The sequence below is a fragment of the Gasterosteus aculeatus genome, chromosome 6 (assembly GCF_964276395.1).
Source record: "Gasterosteus aculeatus chromosome 6, fGasAcu3.hap1.1, whole genome shotgun sequence".
NCBI lineage: Eukaryota > Metazoa > Chordata > Actinopteri > Perciformes > Gasterosteidae > Gasterosteus > Gasterosteus aculeatus.
This window is the reverse complement of record NC_135693.1, coordinates 9564544-9587497: the sequence shown is the minus strand read 5'-3', so window position 1 is coordinate 9587497 and position 22954 is coordinate 9564544. Positions and strand designations below refer to the sequence as shown.

At 45.2% G+C, this 22954-nt stretch overlaps 1 protein-coding gene and 2 long non-coding RNA genes across 5 annotated transcripts; 2 read left to right on the top strand and 1 right to left on the bottom strand.

The window, feature by feature from the left end:
* Positions 1-417: 417 nt before the first annotated feature.
* Positions 418-22540, bottom strand: thbs2a (thrombospondin 2a). Of its 3 annotated transcripts, none has more exons than XM_040178139.2 (23): positions 22336-22540; positions 21945-22016; positions 21141-21694; positions 20651-20735; positions 18391-18590; positions 11683-11823; positions 11500-11593; positions 11019-11183; positions 10073-10249; positions 9575-9748; positions 9108-9235; positions 8862-9014; positions 6485-6703; positions 6285-6392; positions 6054-6213; positions 5829-5947; positions 5507-5741; positions 3977-4204; positions 3601-3872; positions 3424-3521; positions 3190-3329; positions 2481-2549; positions 598-2135 (listed from the first exon to the last, which is right to left on the bottom strand). In XM_040178139.2, the coding sequence occupies exons 2-22, from the start codon at positions 22009-22011 to the stop codon at positions 2506-2508; spliced, it is 3561 nt and encodes a 1186-aa protein (XP_040034073.1). In that variant the 5' UTR covers positions 22012-22016; positions 22336-22540; the 3' UTR covers positions 598-2135; positions 2481-2505. The 3 variants fall into 3 exon arrangements, with proteins under 3 accessions (XP_040034074.1, XP_040034073.1, XP_040034072.1); XM_040178138.2 differs by having other exon boundaries at positions 2481-2509; XM_040178140.2 differs by lacking the exon at positions 2481-2549 and having other exon boundaries at positions 418-2135.
* LOC144409437 (uncharacterized) lies at positions 12986-13372 on the top strand. The gene is made up of 2 exons (XR_013467879.1): positions 12986-13123; positions 13220-13372. It is a non-coding gene; the product is annotated as an uncharacterized LOC144409437 (long non-coding RNA).
* LOC144409438 (uncharacterized) lies at positions 17858-18221 on the top strand. Its single transcript, XR_013467880.1, has 2 exons — positions 17858-17972; positions 18069-18221. It is a non-coding gene; the product is annotated as an uncharacterized LOC144409438 (long non-coding RNA).
* Positions 22541-22954: the final 414 nt, after the last annotated feature.

Below are 22954 nucleotides of genomic sequence, written 5' to 3'. Positions count from 1 at the left end.
TGTGTAAGATGAACAAAGATCGTTGCTGAGTGCAGTTGGAATCAGACTTGAAGGGTCAATCTGGTAATATTCTATTTTTCTTTTTGTCAACGAGGTCAATAACAGGAGACCAAAACAAATAATCCATTAATTCTACTGAAAAGGATGGTATGCGTATCCAAAGCCTGATGTGATTCATCTGTGTCAAAGTCACCGTTGGACAAATTTGCCAAAAATGCCTTTTAAAAACAATCAACCATAGTTGTAATTGGTGACTTTTTGCAACATTAGTATAAATGTTGTAGTGTAAATCATTTTCAATCCACAAAATATTAGCTTAACAATGCGATGAACAGCTGTTTAACAAGATTAAACTTTTAAAATCTGAGAAACAGAAAAAAGAAACTAAGAATTTAGAATCAGCATGGGAATCATACATTCTGGATTAGGTCTTTTTATGAAACTTTCTGACAGTAAAAAATGCATATCAACACTAGCATAAAACTTAAAAATTGATTTAGCCTGTATTTCATACTGTTTGTTAGTTAAACAGAATAATTTCAATATGACAGTAATTATTTTGGAATAACTGTCCGCCAATGTGTAATCAACAACATTGAGTACAAGAAATTTATTCAAGAAACAAAATAACCTCACACTAATGTTTGTAGAAAATGTAAATCTAACAACGTAAGGATGAAAATGTACATTTTGTGCATTGCAAAGTCTCCAAAAATGAACAAAAACGGAAAAACATGGCTGCTATATAGAAACAAAAACAAAGTGACCAGAAATAAATCCTCAACCCAAACTAGTCACAGTCACACAGTCTGATTCCATTTAAACCAAGATTTTTAAGTTTCACAACATCCATAAGTGATACTTGTGACTAACATATGAATGAAAAGGTAATTTGAATAACATATATTTACAGTTTTGGATCTTCACGACTCATCACAAACAATCACTAACTTCCGAACCGCAACTTCTCTGCTGTTGACGTCAAATTTACTTGGCGCTTCGGACACTTTAGACCTAACAGGCCACTTAAACTGCAATCACAAGTATTTAACTACCTTTAACTACCTTAACTTGTGTCAAAACCTCGATCAATCCTCTTTTTTGTAGGTGTGTCACCGATAGGTATTATAGGAAAGTATAGGCAGGCATTGGTGTTTGCTAAAGTGACATTAGCCCAACTTGCAGCCACTTTTAGTGATTGACCATTCATAACTCCTGGTAGAATATTAAGTACTGAGAAATGTTCCAAAGGATATATCACTTTATCGACACGGAGGCCCTGTCTGGACAGCAAAGAAAATAAACAGTGGCTTTTTTAAACATACACACGCACACACACTACTATAACTAACTTCCTCTGGCAGCTATAATCAAATACATAAATGCTTGCTGTATTTATGTATGTAATTACTTTAAAGCAGCTGATGTTTATCCTCTCCAAAGCTTTACGTTACAGTTTGTGTAATATTTAAAAAAAACTAACAAGTTAAGGATTAGCATATCAAAAAATCTTGCAATACTATAATGTGCTATCTTGATGTTTGTGATATACAATTATGCACTTTGTCAGTGTAAACATAAATAAATAATTATTTACAAACTAGCAAAAAATGCTGAAAAACACGACAAGCAGAGCATAAATAATTTACAAAAAAGAATTATAATACAGACTTAGTATAAACATCTTTGGCATTTACTAAAATGGCTTATTTAAATCATTCTGAAAATAATGAAGAGAAATAGTAATGGAATTGAAAGCAAAATGCTTATGCTTTGGTTTAAGAAACTGTCTTAAGCCACAAATCCAAAATCCTACATTATTAAAGATGCAGGAAACAACCTGCAGGAAAGCATAGGGCATGTAAGTGGTTGTACAAAGAATCCTATAAAATGCAAGTACACTGGGTATAATCATGTAATCTGCTCAAAAAATAAGAAACATTTTTTACTACCAGTGTAAAAAATGTATACGTAACAGGAAACGGTTTCCTCTCCATTGGATGGATCAAGCATACGGTAGTATGTCAATCCTCATTTACTTTGAAATGTGTTCAGTGCTGACGTGATGTTTACTTTCAGAGGTTCTTGTCTTTTTCCCACTGGTGTTATTTTTCTGTCAGACGCGATTCAGTTATCTGTGAAAAGATTGATGAAACAGCAACCATTACTGCCACATCTATAATGAAAACTAGGACGCTCGACGGGATTCACGCAGTCAAAGTGCCAAAGTGCAGCAACAACACAGTGTGCGCGTCAGAAGAAAGTGTGTCTTTAGTGTCTGCGGCTGTGATTGTAAAAAAGTTGCAGGCTCAATTGCTCATTCCATCAAGATCAGAAATCTTTGGACCAACACAAGGTCTTTGACAACACATCGCAGGCATTGTACATGGGAAAGGTGACAAGCACATACATGGCGTATCGTTTTTTGTCTTTCTTTTTGCATTTAACAACACAGAATAAATAATCCCTCTCAGCATTACCTTATGAACAGTTGGAAACTCCAGCTCATCTGAGGTTTGAGAAAGATGTTGAAGGTTTAAAGACTTCATCTACAGTATTCAAAGATGGAGAAGGTTTTATACCCCTCTGATCTTTGTACTGTATACGCATCAACATATCTGGAACCTGCACATGCTCACATTAAATACACATACGCACCAATCCCAATACTATCCTATGTCTATATCTACATTTGCTAATATTTGCGTAGCTAACCTCTGCCATCATGTCCTAATCTAAAAGGTGCTCGTACTCCAGCTCACACTCTAGGGACTTAATTGAGCCATTCATAGAAGGCTAAGGACTAATGTGGATATTACAGTGTGAATACTTGCATGCTGTTATGCAATTATGAACCGTTTTGATCGGAGTGCTGAAAACAAAAGCATTCACAAAAATGTTCTTGGTGTTGGTTTGCAATATCCTAAATTTGCATGAAATTTGCAATCAATCAAATAACATAAGTCTATTATATTATATGACAACTATATATTTCAAACGTAGTGTATTGCAATTATCAGTCTGCAAAGGTTGGGCTCAAAAGGGATCTTTGCTAGATTAATGAGCTAATTGCATGTTTCCTGTACTGCATTAACGTAGCACATTAAGGTTTAGCAAACAAGTGTATCAGATTTATTGTTATAACTTAGTAGTAAGAACTCAGTAGCGAATCAAAGTGTGTATACTAACCTCTGCATTCATACTTGAGGTCAGAGAAGAACACCAGCTCTTGAGAGAAGACAAACAAGCCTAACCTTCCTCCGGCAAACGTCTTGTCATAAATTGGTCCCGAGTCGGCCATTATTAGTTTACCTTCATAGACCACAACCCTGAAAATAAAAGGACAGACCTTGACCTTTTTTATCTGTTGTTTCACCACAGTTTCACCACATATACAAACTAAAAATGGCTCAAATGTTTTACCTTATGAAACCAGTCTTTGGTCTGTGGATGAGATGCCACCTGTATGCCGTGTAGTCCTTCCACCCTATGTTTTTGGGGTCATGCCACAAAGTCCGCACCTATGTCAAATAGTTAGCAACAATTAATATTGCGTCAGTCTTTGGAAAATCAAACAATAGCATTTAGATCTCAGCCCACCTGTCCAGGAGTGTTGCCCGTGTGCCACAAAGCATTCCTGAGGTTTTCTCCGGAGCCGGTGGTCGAGTTGACGACTTTGAGGGAAACGCCAGAGATGCCGAAGGCCTTGGAGGGCTTGTCCTCCCAGTAAGTCTGTGTGATCTGCTTCCACATCACCACATAAAAGCGCCCACTCGACTGGTAGCCGAAAACAAAGCCTGCATAGTCATCATCCCTGTCCGTGTTCACGTACATCGTTCCACTGAAGTCCACAGCACTGAACTCATCAAAACCTGTGGTGGTGGAGAAGAAAGGGGATTCCACGTCTCAGGGCTCTGTGCTGTCAAATGGAGTTTCAAATCCTTGAAATGAAAGTGAACACATTTTTGTTACTCACCTACTGCAATGCCTGGGTCAGAATTGGCAGTCTGAACCAGCTCTTTTCCCTGGTGTCGGACCACCCAGTTGGGATCGATTTGAGTGGTTCCCTTAGGATCCAAGTGGACCATCTGGAACTTTCTAAAGTCTGTGACACTGATAGCATCATTCTCCGGACACACATCAAGAATATCTGGGATGTTGTCATTGTCAAAGTCATCTTTACAGGCATCCCCTCTTCCGTCAGCTGTGAAAGACATATATTAAATGCATTTTAAAACAATTTAAATCAGACATACAAAGTTTTAGCTACATGTTTTATATTTTTTTCATAAATTGGAAAAATCTCTATGGCAGCTAAAAAGAAACCCTAATAAAACCCTGCTGAAGTAACTACTGAGGAACTCTTCCAAAATAATATTAAAATGACTGGGGAAAATAGCGGTTCCTCCCAGGAAATTCACTTAAATAGATCTGCCAAGTCTACTAAGGCAAAACAGCCATCTTTTCATGCTATGACAACTTCCACTGATACTTGTAACCATCTAAAGTCTCCAGTCTATTAAATCCAGACTGGGCTGGATGCCAGGAGCTAACAGGGAAAAGCACTAGTGCCTTGTGAGGGCCACTCGGGGCAAGTAGTGAGCTGCTTCATTGTCATCGTCTTTGTTATTGCATCGGCTACATCGGTCCGATCAAATATACACTATCTAAGGATCCGCGAAAGGGTCTGCAAGGCCTCAATCTCCTTCGCGGTCTGTTTCCAGTTACAGACAGCTGTACAACCTCCAGGTAACCCTGCTACAATTCAGTGCTGTGGATTAATCACATGCAAAGCTTTAAGGTAATAAAAACTTCACTGCCTGGCGTGTGCCGTCCTGGGCTTCTAACTTAGGTCATGCTGAATGACATCACTCGTGCCAACCCGGTCGTTGACTTTTTCCACAGACAACATATTTCACACCTGCTGCAGTGGAACTGATTTCTGACTGTGGAAACATGTGAGTATTATAGAGTAAAGAGAACAACGTCCGAGTGCATGGAATCCATGGCAAACAGAAAACCAAAGGATGACTATAAACTTATGTAATGAAATTAAATATAAGATACGAATCTATAAACTACACATGATAAATAGTTTCAGTTACTGTCTTAATGACATGGTACGCATTTATGACATATTGCAAAATGGGCTGTTTATCCGCAAACGTAACATAAAACAAATTGGTAATAACTAAGAAGGTTATAGCTTCATTAAACACATAATTAGTTTTCCAGATTTCTGATGCCACAAAGCCCCATGATAATACTGTAATGAGGATGTTTAGCTACCTTTGACTCATACATATAATATAAACACAAAGAAATGTATAGTTGAGTAGGGACATTTCAGTACCCTTTGACCTGCCAATTTAGCATTACTGCATTAAACACGGGACAAATATGCAACGCGTACACAGCCGGTTTCACACATGGATTAAAAGTGCACGGCACACACCAACTCCTGCAACATTTCCACCTTTTAACCTTTTGAATGCTTCATTCTCACCATCGGAGTCGATCTGGTCTGCATTGGGCGTCAGCCTGCAGTTGTCTTTGTCGTCAGGGATACCATCATCATCGTCGTCATAGTCACAAGCGTCTCCTTTGCCGTCCTTGTCATGGTCCGCCTGGTTAGCGTTGGCCACATAGGGACAGTTGTCCTGGTTGTTCTGATGGCCGTCTTCATCAATGTCCTGGTTGTTGTCACACTGATCTCCAACCAGGTCATTGTCTACGTCGGTCTGTTGGATGAACACCGACAGAGGTTAACACTTCCTGTACCTCCCGTGGCACCGCGAAGTGCCATGAAATGCACCGTGGTGTGGCACCTGGTCAGGGTTGTGCAACAACGGACAGTTGTCACAATGGTCACCAACTCCATCCATGTCGGTGTCCTTCTGATCGGTGTTGTACACGTAGGGGCAGTTGTCGCTCTCGTTCATAATGTCTGAGGGAAAAAAGACAATTGATTACATTAAGAATGTAATGTTTAATACAAAGTGCTGTCCTGGATGGAGCGATTACATTGATCCGTTTAGACTCAGCTATCTTACCATCTCCGTCGATGTCCACCGCGCAGGCGTCCCCTTCCCCGTTGTGGTCAGTGTCTATTTGAGCGGGGTTGTGTTCATAGGGGCAGTTGTCACAGCGGTCGCCAACTTCATCCTTGTCAAAGTCAAACTGGCGAGGATTGTAAAGTAGGGGGCAGTTGTCCTGTGACAGAAACGACAGGGTTGTTAGGGAATTCTTCAAGTATCTTAAGTATGTGTTGAAAACACTCGTACCCGCTCGTCTAGAATTCCATCGCTGTCATCGTCCTTGTCACAAGCATCTCCTTGGCCGTCCTTGTCAAAGTCTTCCTGTCCAGAGTTGGGTAGGCTTGGGCAGTTATCCTGAAAATGGTAGCGTGACATCAGGTAGGCGATAGTTTCACAACACTGCGGATTGGATTCATCAAATAGAGTGACAGAGCTGAACAAAATACCTTCTTGCAGTGATAAGTGGCGTTGGCGCCACACACAAGGTTCTGATTGGGCCAACCATCCAAGTCAGAGTCTTCCCCACAAAAGAAGCCATCTCCGGCGTAACCGGTCCTGCACTCGCACTTGTACATCGGATCACTGAAGTGGCTGATGTAGATACATTCGGCATATTTGTGACAATTGTGGGTATTGTCTTTGCATGGGTTCTCAGGCTCACACACCTAAAGAAAAAAACAGGGCAGGTGAAAATTCAAAATTAAACCCAAAATCAAAGTTTCCTAATGTCATCAGACAGAAAACAAAGAGGGCTTTCCGTGCCAGTTGGTGTCAACTTCTGATGACAATTCAAAATATGTTATCTTACCACTAATCTTCCCTTCCTCTTTGGAATGTCACCCCAAACTGAGGGACTGATTGTTGAGGAGATACAACAAATCCAAAATGCAGGGAAAATCTAGGCATTTTTGATTTGATGAAATCCCAATTATTGCATCATACATCACACAACTAATGACTGTTTCTTCTTTTGCAGCGCCAGGTATTCACAGCTGGCACTTGTTACCAGAAGATAGACATAACGCCGTTTGGTTGCCACTGTATGAGCTCATAGAGGAGAGAGTGACAGCAAGAATCCAACTGTTACATCCCTGACCAGTCGCCTGTATCTTTCTTTCCGTGTGTTGCAGGCAGCCCAGAAGACGGCTTAAGTGATTCAAACTGGGAAACGGAGCCTCCTTACTACGAAAGAGATGAAACAATTCGGATTTGCGGATGACACCACCCTCATTGGACTGATCTCTGGTGGGGATGAGTCCACCTACAGGTGGGAGTCTGACCATCTGGTGTCCTGGTGCAGCCAGAATAACCTGGAGCTCAACGCTCTAAAGACAGTGGAGATGGTTGTCGATTTCCGAGGGAACAGAGCCCCACCCTCCCCCATCACCCTGTGTGACTCCCCCATCACTATTGTGGACACCTTCCGTTTCCTGGGCTCCATCATCACCCAGGACCTCAAGTGGGAGCTGAACATCAGCTCCATCACCAAGAAGGCTCAGCAGATGTTGTTCTTCCTGAGGCAGCTGAAGAAATTCAACCTGCCAAAGACGATGATGGTGCACTTCTACACGGCCATCATGGAGTCCATCCTCTGCTCCTCCATCACCGTCTGGTACGCTGCAGCCACAGCCAAGGACAAGGGCAGGCTGCAGCGTGTCATCCGCTCTGCAGAGAGGGTGATCGGCTGCAATCTGCCGTCCCTGCAGGACTTGTTCGCTTCCAGGTCTCTGAAGCGAGCTAGAAAGATCGTGGCCGACCCCTCTCACCCCAGACAAAAACTGTTTGTGCCCCTTCCATCTGGCAGGAGGCTGAGGTCCATCAGGACTAAGACCTGCCGCCACACGAACAGTTTCTTCCCGTCAGCAGTCGGGCTCATCAACAGAGCCCGGTCCCCCACTGACTGACTATAACATCCCACCGGTCACTCCCCTCACACTGCACATGTCACTTTAACTGTCATTTTTCACTTTGTCGTCACTCGTCACTTTGTTACTTGTTCGCTAGTGCACTTTATGCTTAATATTTTTTTACTTTTTTAATATTTTAAATTTTTATACTAACCCATAGCCTTATTCTACTAACCCATTGCATTAGCATTTCATTTTACTTTATTTTATTACTTGTGCACTGCTGTCTTGTTGTCTATTGTTACACTGTCTACTGTCACGCACCAACCGCCAAGACAAATTCCTTGTATGTTTGACATATTTTGGCAATAAATGTTTCCTGATTCCTGATTCCTAATTCCTGATTCCTGAATTCCACTCTTCTCAAATCAAATAGCCAAACCGGGGCATCATATCAAAACAAGTCGCTCTAGAGACCAAAGAGAAAATGGCCCACAAAGGATGTTATGCGAAGGTACGTCAGAGTGGCATGGCAAGTTTTCCCGGGAGTGAATTCGGTGATTTCGGGGGAGCATAAAAATCTGTACTAATTAAATAACATAACATAAATTACATGTCATATTTCTTGCAATACGGCTACAATTTAGCAGTTATGTGAGGAGTGGAAACAGCATGCTGTTTTAATAGAAGCACTCATCCACTAAACATCTATTGTAAAAATACAGTTTCAGTCTGCCTCTGATTTTACGATAAATGTAACAGAGGTGTGTAACATTTGTTTGTTCTTAATACTGGGTACACAATACTAACACTGGGTCATGGTAAGACACATTCATTTGTGATGGCCTGCCCTCCAACGCTTTGTAAAACCTACATATCATCCAAGCTGCTGCTTCCATCATTCTGAAATTTGGTTCTCACCTAAAAGGCTTCCATTGATGGTCAGTTACGTTCAAAGAGAGAAGCTTTAACACACCTGTTTGTTCTTTTTGGCAGCCTCCACACCCACAGCAAAAGGCTGCGTGCCCTTGTAGCGCTTCGGACAGGGCAGGCAGTGGAAACCTGGATCGGTGTTGATGCAGCGCTGCATTCCACTCACTTTGTAGCAAACATCCGACACCATGTCACACTGAAGGAGGGGATGAAAGGTATCAGCTAAAGGCAGGCAAATAATCAAGTACAAGTCAGGTTCATGCACGCAAGAAAAAACGGGAACTCTCACCTCATTGATGTCTTCACAGTTGGTACCGTTTCCACGGAAACCAGTAGGGCATGGTCCACACTCCCAGGATCCGTCTGGTGAGCTGTTGCACTCCACTCCCCCAAAGCACGGGTTAGAAAGACAGCCATCTGCAAGGGATTTAGATGACACACACGGGTGAAAAACAAAGGTAATTGATTTAAACATTGCTGGAGATGTCGGTATGAAACGGCTCGTGTTTGTTTTTACCTCAACATGATGACTGAGATTAAATTCTCTATTTTGCTCTTTGCGCAAAGATCCGCTGAAGATGACGGGAACATCACTACTTTTTGGTCAAAGCTTTTGACTAAACACACAAATGCCTCTCGAGGTAAATCCGAGGTTCTCCTAAGTCAATAAGATTCACATGATTGTTGGAACACATTTCATTGCCCAGCCAAGCAACCTTTACTTAAAAACTCGATACAGAGGCGACTGGTACTCACCTAGAGGACAGTCTTTTATGTTGCAGACGTCACTGTCCTTGGCCTCTCCGTTACAATTTTTGCCGCCGTACTGAGGTTGAGGGCTGTTGCATACTCGCGCTCGACTTTTGACTCCCCCTCCGCATGTTGCCGAACAAGTTGCCCACGGAGACCAAGGACCCCAACTGCCATCAACTGAAAAGATGCATCTTCAGTACTTGTTTGATAAAAAAATGTATTTACTTCCACAAACATTTCCCCTCTTTGTTATTGAAGTCTGAAATGTGAAAAGAAGCCACACAGTCAGAAGCCTGGAACATAATACTAGAAGTGAAAACATACTGAGCTGATTTGAGTCTACATTTCCTGAAAGACAGACAAGAGGCCGGTCGAGAGCACATGTGGAATGTTGCCTCGGGGAAATCAGGAGGCACAAAATAGTCTTATTTATTCCACACGGATGCTGCTGTAATAGCGATGCTGCTTTTCAGTGTTATACTTAATGCTGGAATGACTCACCTGGACAGGGTTTGGCGGTGCAGCGCTGAGTTTCTCTCCCACTTCCCTCGCAGTCTTTACCCCCCAGTTGTGGGACGGGAGCGTTGCAGTGTCGTATCCTGGTGATCTGTCCTTCCCCACAGGTCACTGAGCAGGACGACCACGGTGACCACAAACTCCAACCTCCGTCCTGGCGAACTGGGAAGCCAACATGAAACACATCAGGCAGAGATCACAAAAACACATGTCATGTATTATCCTCTAGATTTCCACCCAATCAAATAGTTGCAGAAATGTATAATTAGCAAAGGCAAAGAAAAATGGCAACCACATTTTCTACAAGTAAACATTATGTGATGCTGGCGATGATGGCTCACTTTCAAAGATATTCTGAGATGCCTGCGCCAGTATTTATGTCATTGCGGGTAAACAATCCTCCAGTGGTTAAACTGATTCAGTCACTCATACAGATGCAGAGTAACATTAGCTGCAAGCAATAATACAGGCTAATCCATAATTTATCAACACAATTCTTCACTTTTGGCATCCACCTCATATGATGATCAAAATCATTCATATTTTATCTTTTTGCACGTCAGGCGGTCGTCTGTCCTTCTACGGTGGATGAATCCAGCAGTGATGTATTTGGAATAAAATGTTGCACACCTTGCAACTGGATCATGCCATACTGTTCTTCACTGGGATGCAGACTCACTCAGATCCATTTTCAGCAGATTCATGGAAGCCAGAACTCTCTCTTTTGCACTTTGTGAGCTCTCATCTCAAATTTATCTCAGTTTTTCCATGTCTCCATCATGTCCCTCCCTCCTATAAGTCATACTGCTATTTGTCTTAGAGTATGTGTTGTTGAGGCAATGACAAATAGTGCGTAGTTTATCAAGATCATCGTCACTGCACTGAGGGGGTTACTACTGAATGCCATCTAAAGGAAGAAAAACATCCTCACCACGGCTGTCGCATTTGCCCAGGCTGCACTTGCGGGTCTGGATTGAAGGTCCGGTGCAGGGATTGCTCGTTGCATCACATGACCGACCCCTCTGTTGGGTTCCTGTTCCGCAGGTGACCGTGCACTCTGTCCACTCTGACCATGGGGACCAGCCATCCTCGCTGTCTGTAGTTGAAAACATTTTATACCTTATTTCTCATTAAAGTCAAAATGGAATAATAAAAGGATCACTGCACTGTTTTGATCTTTTATGTAAGCCGGTTTATCACATGATGTCATCTAAAAGCCTCACAATAACCACTCTGAATGCCATATTCAGGCCAATAAATGTGTGGGGCGTTTACAAAGAAACAATGGCTGAAATAGTCCGATTTTTTTACTGCCTGTTGGACCATTCATTTAAAATAGCATGCATGCATACAACTGTATGTGTTTTAAATTTGCTGTGTGCATTGTCAAATCAAAGGTTCATGGTACTTACGCATACACACGGGGCAGCACTCGCCGTCAATAAACGACGGGATGGCACAGGCCACTGGAGGGCATGTAATTTGGTGACAAACAATCTTGGACTCCTGCCATCAATGAATATTAGACATGCATCAGGGTAATTTATATCAGTAAACAGTAAAGATGTTCACCTCTCCATTTGATTTTGTAATACCTGGCAGGTACATTTAGTGCAGCTGTCCACAACCCAGTCTTCCTTATCGTCAAACAGGCGGCCATCCTGCCAGCACATGTTTTTCTCCTTAGTGTTCTTCATCCTCCCAAGGGCCTCCTTCATAAGCGTGTTCTCCTCTGTCTTAACACACAACAACAGACGGCTTTGCGGTCAGAAAGGAGATCAGTCAGAAATGATTAGGTCAAACTCATGATGAAGGTGCACTGCATTCCATGAAGCATGTGAAGCTACACACCTGCTGACAAGCTGATTCTAGCAAGAGATCACATGTGAGGTTATTTTAGCTTGATGGAAACAAGACCAACGCACTAAAGCAGAGGTACTGTTTCTCACTAAACGATTACTGTCAAAGAAGTAAGAATACTCCAAGAAACAAAACCACACAATATATATTATATTGATAAAGGGCCGAATAGCCTCCCGGCATCCTTTCTGTCCCTCTCAGGTTCAGTGGAAACCATTATAAGATATCTTTCTTTCAGATCACCTCATGAGAGAAAAGAGTTTCAGAGAAAACCTCAATGAACCAAGAGAAATAAAAAAAGTAGAAAAAAAGCTACTGCATTATGTTAACGGTAACAATTCTATTGAAAAATGTGAGTCTCATTACTTCAAATGGATAACTACATCTCTGTACATGTATAATGTTTCTGAAAAATGAGCCCTTAAAAAAAGGCTGCTTAGTTAAACACATTGTAAACTTCAACCCAATTGGAGAGCAGGGGATCTCGGGCTGGATTCCTGAACGCTTCGGATTGTCAGACTACTGCCGTAGGTTTGTGTGTACGGGCGTGTGCGTGAATCCACACCGCTGGAAAGGGAGGCAGCGGCGTGCAGCACTAGAATCTGAGACACCACTTGGTCTGGAAGAGCCTCAGGGACCCTTCTCATCCCAGACTTTTTTTTCCCAAGGTTCATGCCCAGACTCTTATTGTTGGGAGGCTCCCAGAGGAAACACATGAGCTTTATAAACACAGCCAGACATTAGACTGGACCCCATCGCTGCCAGGGGAACACTTCCTATATCCACATGTAACATGTCATAAAATCTGTCTGACTCCCGCTGCCACAGATAGCAGCAGTCAAACGGGTTCAGCAATCACAGGTGACTGTATAAACAGCCCCGAAGCTACTTACTGTTTAACTTTAAATCTATGTAGGTAACACAGTAACTAGAAGCTGACATCTATCATTCCGGATGCCACACAGAGGATTGAATTGTGTCAGGTCACCACCCTCAGGAGGCGTCGGTGTGTTGGCACCAACCAGCACTCGAGGGGGCCGGACGTCAGCACGGAGGTGAGAGCAGGGCCCAGCTGCGTCTCATCCACAATCACCCACCTGTTGCTGCCTTCCAATCAGGGGAGGTATTTAGGAGCGGCCCCGAAGCCTCTTCCCCGCCGGATTGTTAGTCTTGTTTGTGAGTCAGACCGACAACTCAGGTCAAAGAACAGCAAGAAGTCAGAGGCCGCTGTTCTAAAACTAACCAGTGTCCTGTCTTCCTCTTTTCACCCAGGCACCTGAACGGGCCGCATGGCCCACGCACCTCCCCGGGAATCCCGCTCACTGTTTTTCCCCCACCTCTGGAATCCGGGACCGCCGTCACCACCCCGTCACCTCCTAGTCCGGTGCCTCCTTTTCACGAATAAAATACATGGTGACTAACAAATCTGCGTTTGGGTCTTTTCCAGTGGAGGCAATACCTGACAGAACAATCCGGCCAAAGACATGGACCCAGCAGATCTACAATCTGTCCGCGGGGCCGTCACCAATCAAGGAGCCCTGCTAGATCAACACAGCCTAGCACTTCAGGAGATCATGAAGGGACTACAGGAGCTCTCAACCAGTGTCGCCGGGATACAACACCGACTCAGCGCCCCGGTTGGTCCTCCGGCTCCGGCTCCAGATCCTGCTCAAACACCGCCAGTGCCAGTCCCTTCCTACCATCGGGAGCCACAGGTTCCTACCCCGGAGAGGTACGATGGCGACCTCGGCAGCTGTCGAGCCTTCCTACTACAATGTGGGTTGGTCTTCGACCAACAACCAACTTCATTCGCCACGGACGGGTCAAAGATTGCTTTTGTGATTGGACTGCTACGTGGAAAAGCCTTAGAGTGGGCCTCAGCGGTATGGGAGACACAGAGTAATGTGGCAAGTACCTACCCAATGTTCACCTCAGAGATGCGTAAATTATTTGACCACCCAGTGCGTGGTAGAGACGCATCCAAGAGACTACACGCGCTGCGGCAAGGTACCCGAGGCGTCGCAGACTACGCCATTGAGTTCCGGACGCTAGCCGTTGAAAGCGGATGGAACGATGAGGCCTTAGAATCTGTTTTTTATAACGGATTAAGTAGCCAGATCAAGGACGAATTGGTTTCATACCCTGAACCAGAGACTTTAGAGGATCTGGTCCAATTGGCGATTCGGGTAGATAACCGATGCCGGGAGCGACAGAGAGAAAGGTGGCGCAGCGAGTCACCCCTCCCCCGAAGGGTAGCAACCTCATATTCTGTTGGAGGGGGACCTCCCAGGTACAACGCCAGATCACCAGCGGGGACCAATAATGAAGAGAGGCCCGAGCATGAGCCCATGCAACTAGGCCGATATCACCTTGACGAAGAGGAGCGGCGGCGCCGGTTTGACAACAACAGCTGTCTTTTCTGCGGGCTACAAGGACACTACCGTTCCTCCTGTCCTCGGCGCTCATCAAACAGGAGGGCTCGCTAGATGTGGAGAGAATACTAGCGAGCCAAGTACCCATATCTCCCAACCCCCGGCCCAGAGCACCACTGCACGCCACGCTCTCAACAAAAGGTCAGTCTTTTCGATTTCAAGTTTTAATCGATTCTGGGGCAGACGACAGTTTTATTGATGCTGATGTGGTGAGACAACTGGGCCTCAACACCACTCCTCTGGAGGGGGCTGTTGAGGCTGCTACCCTTGACGGCAGGCTGCTGGCCAGGATCACCAGCCGAACCGAGCCCGTTAAGCTATTTATTTCAGGTAACCACCAGGAAGAGATCAGCCTGTTAATTATTTCCTCCCCTAAGATTCCGATCGTTCTAGGACTTACGTGGTTGGTTAAACACAATCCGGTAATCGACTGGCCAGAGGCTAGGATAACCAACTGGAGTAAGTTTTGTCATGCTCATTGCCTGCGGTCTGCAAGTCCGAGACTAGAGAACAGCCAGGGATCCACCCAATGCGCGGCTGACCTATCCCTCGTCCCCACTGACTACCATGACCTGGGGGAGGTTTTCAGTAAGAATCGGGCCTCATCACTTCCACCTCACCGCCCGTACGACTGCGCGATTGAATTAAAGTCTGGTTCCACGTTCCCCAGTAGTCGTCTGTACAGCATCTCTAAACCGGAACGGGTAGCCATGGAGAAATACATTAAGGAGTCGCTCGCCGCCGAGCTCATCCGTCCCTCTTCGTCTCCATTGGGAGCAGGTTTTTTTTTTGTCACCAAGAAGGACGGTTCCCTCCGGCCATGTATTGACTATCGCGGTTTAAACGAGATAACCATCAAGAATAAGTATCCGTTACCACTCATGAACGAGGCCTTTGATGCACTTCAAGGGTCCACAATCTTCACTAAGTTAGACTTGCGTAATGCATACCACTTGGTGAGAATTCGTAAGGGAGACGAGTGGTTGACGGGATTTAACACACCGTTGGGGCATTTTGAATATCAAGTCATGCCGTTTGGATTGACTAATGCCCCAGCGGTATTTCAGGGGCTGGTTAACGACGTGCTCAGAGACATGTTGGGACGTTTCGTATTTGTGTATCTTGATGACATCCTCATATTTTCTAGAGACCCCACCGAACACATTCAACATGTCCGCCTGGTGCTACAACGTCTCCTGGAGAACAAGTTATATGCCAAGGCGGAGAAATGTGAATTTCATGCCGACACTGTTTCATTCCTGGGCTACGTCATTTCTGAGGGACAGGTGAGGATGGATCCAGCTAAGGTGGAGGCAGTACTTGGATGGCCTAGGCCCGACACGAGAAAGCAACTTCAGAGGTTCTTAGGGTTTGCTAACTTTTACCGACGGTTTATTCGGGATTACAGTAGTGTCGCCGCTCCCCTTACGGCACTTACCTCCTGTAGCAAACCCTACGTGTGGACCCCAGAAGCAGAGGGGGCGTTTGGGGAACTCAAGAGGCGGTTCACGTCTGCTCCCATCCTTGCCCAACCGGATCCGTGCCGGCAGTTTGTTGTCGAGGTGGATGCCTCTGACGTGGGGCTGGGAGCGGTGTTATCCCAACGCACCGCGACGGACGGTAAGCTCCACCCCTGTGCTTACTTGTCGCGTCGGTTGTCCCCGGCCGAGCGCAATTACGATGTGGGCAACCGTGAGCTACTGGCCGTCAAGGTCGCCCTAGAGGAATGGCGTCATTGGTTGGAGGGTGCGGAACTACCGTTTGTGGTTTGGACAGACCACAAGAACCTCGAGTACATCCGGTCAGCGAAACGCCTCAACTCACGTCAAGCCAGGTGGGCCCTGTTTTTTGGACGTTTTTCCTTCTCCCTGACTTACAGACCTGGATCACGTAACACCAAACCAGACGCCCTATCTAGAGTGTTTTCCAGAGAGGAGGAGGGGCGAGAGCCGGACACCATCGTCCCCAAACACTGCTTGGTCGGGGCAGCCCTGTGGAGAATAGAAGACGAGGTAACCTCTGCCCTCAGAGTCAACCCGGGGCCAGGTAATGGGCCTCCGGGCCGGCTATTTGTGCCAGATAATGTGAGAACTAATGTCCTGCAGTGGGCTCATGGCTCAAGGCTGACGTGCCATCCCGGAGTGGCTCGGACCATGGCATTTCTAAGGAGACGGTTCTGGTGGCCAACCATGGCTGACGACACAAAGGGATACGTCGCAGCTTGCCAAGTGTGCGCACAAAATAAGGTATCTAATAGACCTAGCGTCGGATTTTTACGCCCCCTGCCCATACCACGACGCCCATGGTCTCATTTGGCACTGGACTTCGTGACCGGACTACCCCCGTCAGAAGGTAACACAGTTGTACTCACCGTGGTTGATCGTTTCAGCAAGTATGCCCATTTCGTTCCACTCCCCAAGCTCCCGTCAGCAAAGGAGACGGCCTCTATCCTTGTCAAGGAGGTGTTTCGCATACATGGGTTGCCTTGTGACCTGGTCTCGGACCGGGGGCCCCAATTTTCCTCGGCTGTCTGGAGAGCCTTCTGTAGGGCCATTGGGGCCACAGTCAGTCTGTGCTCGGGATACCATCCACAGACCAATGGTCAGGCAGAGAGAGCTAACCAGAAACTGGAGATATCTCTTCGATGTCTAGTGTCTGCTAATCCCGGGTCCTGGGCCTCCCAAATCTACTGGGCAGAATATGCGCACAACACCTTGCCCTCTTCCGCAACAGGTATGTCCCCTTTTCAATGTTTGTACGGCTACCAACCTCCCCTTTTCCCATCCCAGGAGAGAGACATCGCCGTGCCCTCCGTACACAGTCACATCCGTCGCTGTCACCGAACCTGGCATCGAGTCCGCGCGGCCTTGCTCCGCTCCTCTGAACATTACCAACGGCATGCCAACCGCCACCGGACGGCCGCCCCGACCTACAAAGTAGGTGACAAGGTCTGGCTGTCCACTAAAGACCTTCCACTGAGGACGGAGTCTAGAAAACTGTCTCAGAGATTCATTGGCCCGTTCGTAATTGAAGGGGTCATCAACCCGGTTGCGGTCCGATTGAAGTTACCTAGGTCCCTTCGTGTTCACCCCACTTTCCATGTGTCCCGTCTTAAACCGGTCCTCTTCAGCCCCCTCCTGCCCCCTCCCCCGCGACCCCCCCCACCACGGATCATTGACGGTGCTCCGGCTTACACAGTGCGTAGGATTCTGGACTCCAGACGCCGGGGCCGGGGAACCCAATACCTAGTGGATTGGGAGGGTTTTGGTCCAGAGGAGCGGTGCTGGATTCCCCGCCGCCAGATCCTGGACGCCGTCATGGTGAGGGACTACCATCGCCGTCGGCCAGACAGGCCTGGTGGGGTGTCTGGAGACACCCGTCGGAGAGGGGGTACTGTCAGGTCACCACCCTCAGGAGGCGTCGGTGTGTTGGCACCAACCAGCACTCGAGGGGGCCGGACGTCAGCACGGAGGTGAGAGCAGGGCCCAGCTGCGTCTCATCCACAATCACCCACCTGTTGCTGCCTTCCAATCAGGGGAGGTATTTAGGAGCGGCCCCGAAGCCTCTTCCCCGCCGGATTGTTAGTCTTGTTTGTGAGTCAGACCGACAACTCAGGTCAAAGAACAGCAAGAAGTCAGAGGCCGCTGTTCTAAAACTAACCAGTGTCCTGTCTTCCTCTTTTCACCCAGGCACCTGAACGGGCCGCATGGCCCACGCACCTCCCCGGGAATCCCGCTCACTGTTTTTCCCCCACCTCTGGAATCCGGGACCGCCGTCACCACCCCGTCACCTCCTAGTCCGGTGCCTCCTTTTCACGAATAAAATACATGGTGACTAACAAATCTGCGTTTGGGTCTTTTCCAGTGGAGGCAATACCTGACAGAATTGAAGTGGATTTTGACAATTTCACATTCATCAGCGACAATATTCTCGCGCAGCTCGGCAAAACCGGAAGTAGCTTGTCTAAAACAAATACAATCATTTACACCATGTCACTTTTTTACTACTTACCACTTTTTGCAAGCCATCAATAAGGTTGCTAACGACAACTCGCAGGCCTTTGAGCTCCTGGAACATGGTGCTGAGTTCCTCGCAGGAGCGCTCACACATGTCTGCGGCCGGATTGTCTGTCTGCTGACCGATAATGTTTGTAGTGATCGAGGGACTCACATCCATAATTTCCGTACTCTCGCTCACAATATTGACATATTCTGGAAGGGCAAAAGATATGTATTAGGGTAAATGAGCAAGCGAGCAAATGAAGAGATATGATGATTGGAACACAAGGACTCTGGTCGGGAAAAAAGGGATTTCTTGATTTCCTGTAGCCGGGAAAAATATCAAAATCAATGCAGTGGTAAAAATGTTTATTGTGTACAAAAACAGATATTCGGTCATTGTGTTATTGTATTGTAATATTGTATTGCAATATGAACTTAACAGACCAGAGTGACCACACAGATGGTTTTACAAGCAGGCTGTGAAGTGCATGTACTTGTCTTTACAACGTCTCTGCAGCACAGGCACTAAAGATACCCTCGTCTTGATGTCGGCACACTAGAGTCCAAAATGTGGGAAGATCCCTTGAGTCACAGCCTTTTGATTTATTTCTAACACTAGAAAATATTCTCCTTCAGTGCGTAATTTGAAAGGAAATGCTATCTTAAAACCGCAGAGTTGTCTGGAGGACTTGATGTTGAGTCTCCATTGCAAAATCGGAAAATCGGAAACTGGACGTCCTGGCTCTGACTAGAGTAACGTGTCTACCTGCTGCAATCTCAGTACGGAATAGAGAGGCAAAAATACGATTCACAGAGCAGGAAATTTGAATTATACAGTATTAAATGGCAAGTATCTGTCCTTTTATTCTTCTTCAGCTAATTTCCCCAGTTTTTATCTAAAACCAACAACCTTCCTTGAAATAATGATGCACTTATGAATGTTTGAAAAACAAACGCTACAAGAATATCTATCCATATATTCCATATAATAGTTACATTATTAATACCCGTCACATATCGGCAAATGGTTTACAGCTTGCTATGTAAATTGGTGAAGATTAATAACAGACTGAGGGACTCTCAATCCAGTATGATGGTGTCCCAATGCAGCTGCTGCTATGTTTTCTTTCTCTTTCAGTCTGCTGGATTCATTCAAATCTCAGGACGGTTTCACGCTGTGTGTGTGCGTGTGAACCCGCACGCTCGCCTGTAAAAGCATTCACGCATTCTTCTGCCTGACAGACCTTCTTATTTTTGCAAAGCAGATAGAAAACATAATAAAAAAGAGCAAAAGGCTTGGGTAGTTTTAACATTGCCCATTAATGTCCAACATGACATTTTTTATGAGGGTGGGTTGTGTGGGTGTATGAGTGGCATTAGAATTGCTACCAGGGCAGAACTTTAACTAGTACCATCCAGCATGCAGAAAGAGTCCAGGCCTCGGTTACATCTGTTAAACAAATACTCATTCATCTGGAACACTGCTTGTGGCAACGGAAATGCTCAGAAACCTCTCTGTCACGAACAAGCACTCGCACCTCAAATGGATTTGCTTTGTCACAGTGAACCAAAGACCAACATTTCCAGCGTTTCCAGATCTGGTGAACATTTTACTTTGTTATAAAGGGTAGTTACTACCATATTTTTCACATCTGTATATTCTTGGTTGCACTCGTTTTCGTGTGAGCCCTGCGGGGAAAAGCATCCCGATCAGCCAATTCATGACTTCATTATGTGTGTGTGTGCGTGTGTGCGCAGCTTGAAGCGGAAGTTCCCAACTCTGCAGAATAGCATTCACTTTTTCTATTTCTTTCCCAGGGCATTATCCCGAGCCCACTGCCAATAGAAACAAATGTAGCCATCTGTAGCCCCTTTCGTTCACCACGCAGACACTCTCTGCAACCTGCATTGACACTGCTCTTTCCGTAGATGTGAACTTATGAGAAGACATCCGGCCACATGTCAATTTAACAAGTTTCTTCATCCACTTAACACCCCCCCCCCCCCCCCCAAATTCCAAAAAGTTGGAAAGTTGCGTTGATTCATACACAGATACCATGCTTTGCAGGATTGCATGTGAAACCGGTTCCCAGTGACATCTGTAAAGGATCAGGCTTGAACAGGGAGCAAACATCATTATTTTGACACATTGTTTGGCTTATGATAATCACACAAATATAAATGGGTTATACTGCCTGTGTATGGTGGGAACCTTCTGGAGAATAATGGTGTGAACACCTCAAAGAACAACAAAAGAATCGGCTCCCTACCTTGTTTAGGAACCTCGCAGTCTCTGCTCAGCAGGACGTCTTCCACCGGCGTGTCGAAGACAAAACGCACATTCTGCAGAAGGCCCTGATTGGTAAAAAAGAAAACATATGTCCGTTACATTCTTTTGTTGATTTGACATATTTAAGAAGTGACATTCATACTTTGCCTATACCCACTTCCTATTCAAGCATGCATTGGGAAAAGGACAACAAGCGACTTTGTCACATTCAATGTTACACACAAGGGGACATTTGGAGTCCAAATGTGTCCTCTCCACACAGAAGGAATGGGGAGACACTGTGCCGCACTTTTGTAGAGGGAGTAAGCTTATTTATAATTCTACTAACTAAGCTGTTATTGTAAGCTTAGTAAAAGCCACAGTTTCTTTAAAAAATAAATGTGTCACAAAGGGAGCAAAGGAGAAAGAATGAAGTTTCCAGATCCTGGAAAATTCTTTGTCCTACACACAATCCGTAGTCTCTGTCTTACCCTGAAGTGGTTCTCCCGAGTGGATCCCTTGGCAACATACATGCGGTTCCCTTCGGCCTTCAGGTGCTCATAGAAAGGCTCGTCCAGAATGAAGCTGTCTATCAGGCTGCAGCCCACAAACAGGTTTGCATTTTCCCCATGTACATGAAGTGTGATATTCTTCCACTGGGAGTCAGACAGGTCCACTTCCTCAAAAGAAACCACATTTTGGGAGCCGTCCACCCAATATACCAAGTCCAGAGTGTTTGCCCGTCCATTGGACACGATCTCAAACTGCCGCCGGCCATCGGGGGCCTCCAAACCAATCAGGGTTCCCCGCGAGGTTCGGTCCTGGCGCATGCTGGCCACAAACACAAAGCCCTCATTGTTTTGGATCTGACGTAGTATTTGTTTTAATATGGGGGGGCTCACTGGGGGCAGGTGGTCAAAGCGGATGAAGCGGTAAGCTGGGGCATCTGAGTTTTGCCCACGAAACTGTTTGGCCCCCAGAGTCTTGCGAGTGATGTGGCTGATTTCAAACAGGTCGAACGACGTCTCGTCCTCCTGCTCGTCATCTAAAAATCAAACCAGACGAAGGGAAGAAGGACAGTTAATTCAGGAAAAAAAAGTCCATCGGCTCCATTCTTCATTAAATAAAAATAGATATTAAGAAGAAAAAGAAAAAAGGAAACAATTACGATTTTTAAACTTTTTTGGTTAATAATAATGATAAAAATTGACTCAATCTTTTGTATTAATCTGTTTTATAATAAATCTGTTTTATAATTAGTCAGCATTAGACTAATTTACACGTTTTCCACTTACCTTGAGGTAATGCGTGGAGGAAAGTGGAAGATAAGAGCAGAAGGAAGAGACTTCTCCTGAGTATCATATCTCCTTAAAAAACAAAACAGGAAGGTTTTTAATTCGTCTTTTTCCGACATAATCGATCCATGTCAAATCGATTGTTATTTCTTTTTATCTTGATTTTCTCGGTGAATAGTTTAAATAATGAAACAATAGAAGAGCAAAAAAAAGGTCCAGCTTTTCAGTTACAGCGCGTTGTTTACACCCTCACATGCACATTCGCGTCAATGCCGGTTAATTCGTTGTTTAAAACTTGTTTTCAGTCATCATGTGTTCCTTAACGCGCTGAGCTCAACCTCGTACCTGCGCGCAAAAGTTCATTCAATCCATACAAAGCCGTGCAACTTACCCGACGAAGGCAGTCTTTAATTACAAAACAGTTTAAATATCCGACCACACGAACATACAAAACAGATCGGGACCAAAAAGCCAATGATTAGGTGAGAGAGGAGCGGAATCTCCTGCACACCTCGTGCGTAAAACACAAAAATAAAACGTAAAGTCCTCTTGGCTTTAATGCGTCCAGTCCGCCGGACTTTAGGCACGACAGAGACTGAGGCACCAGCCTCCCTCCTCTTATATAGAGAGCCTGTCAATCAAACCCGTTTGGGAACGAGCCATTTCAGCCGGTTCAGGAGAGAGAGTTATATAATTATCTTCGTTTTTTTACTGAGGGGCGAGGGCTGCGGTTATTCACTTGGGGGAAGAGAGATGGAGGGGAGTGGGTAGTTAGACATGAACGAAGCAAAACTTCTTGCATAAATGCACTTGGAAGATACAAAACAGTAGAAAAAGTAGTAGAAATCAAGAGCTTTCGCCCCCCCCACCCTTGATAATTGCACACATGAATAATGTCATAAAGTGGGATAGTGGCATTTTTACTGAAACTGTTATTATTAGAAACATGCATAACCAGATCAAAGTGGGAATCCCACTTATTTCTGCAATGTGACACAACAAAAAGAAAA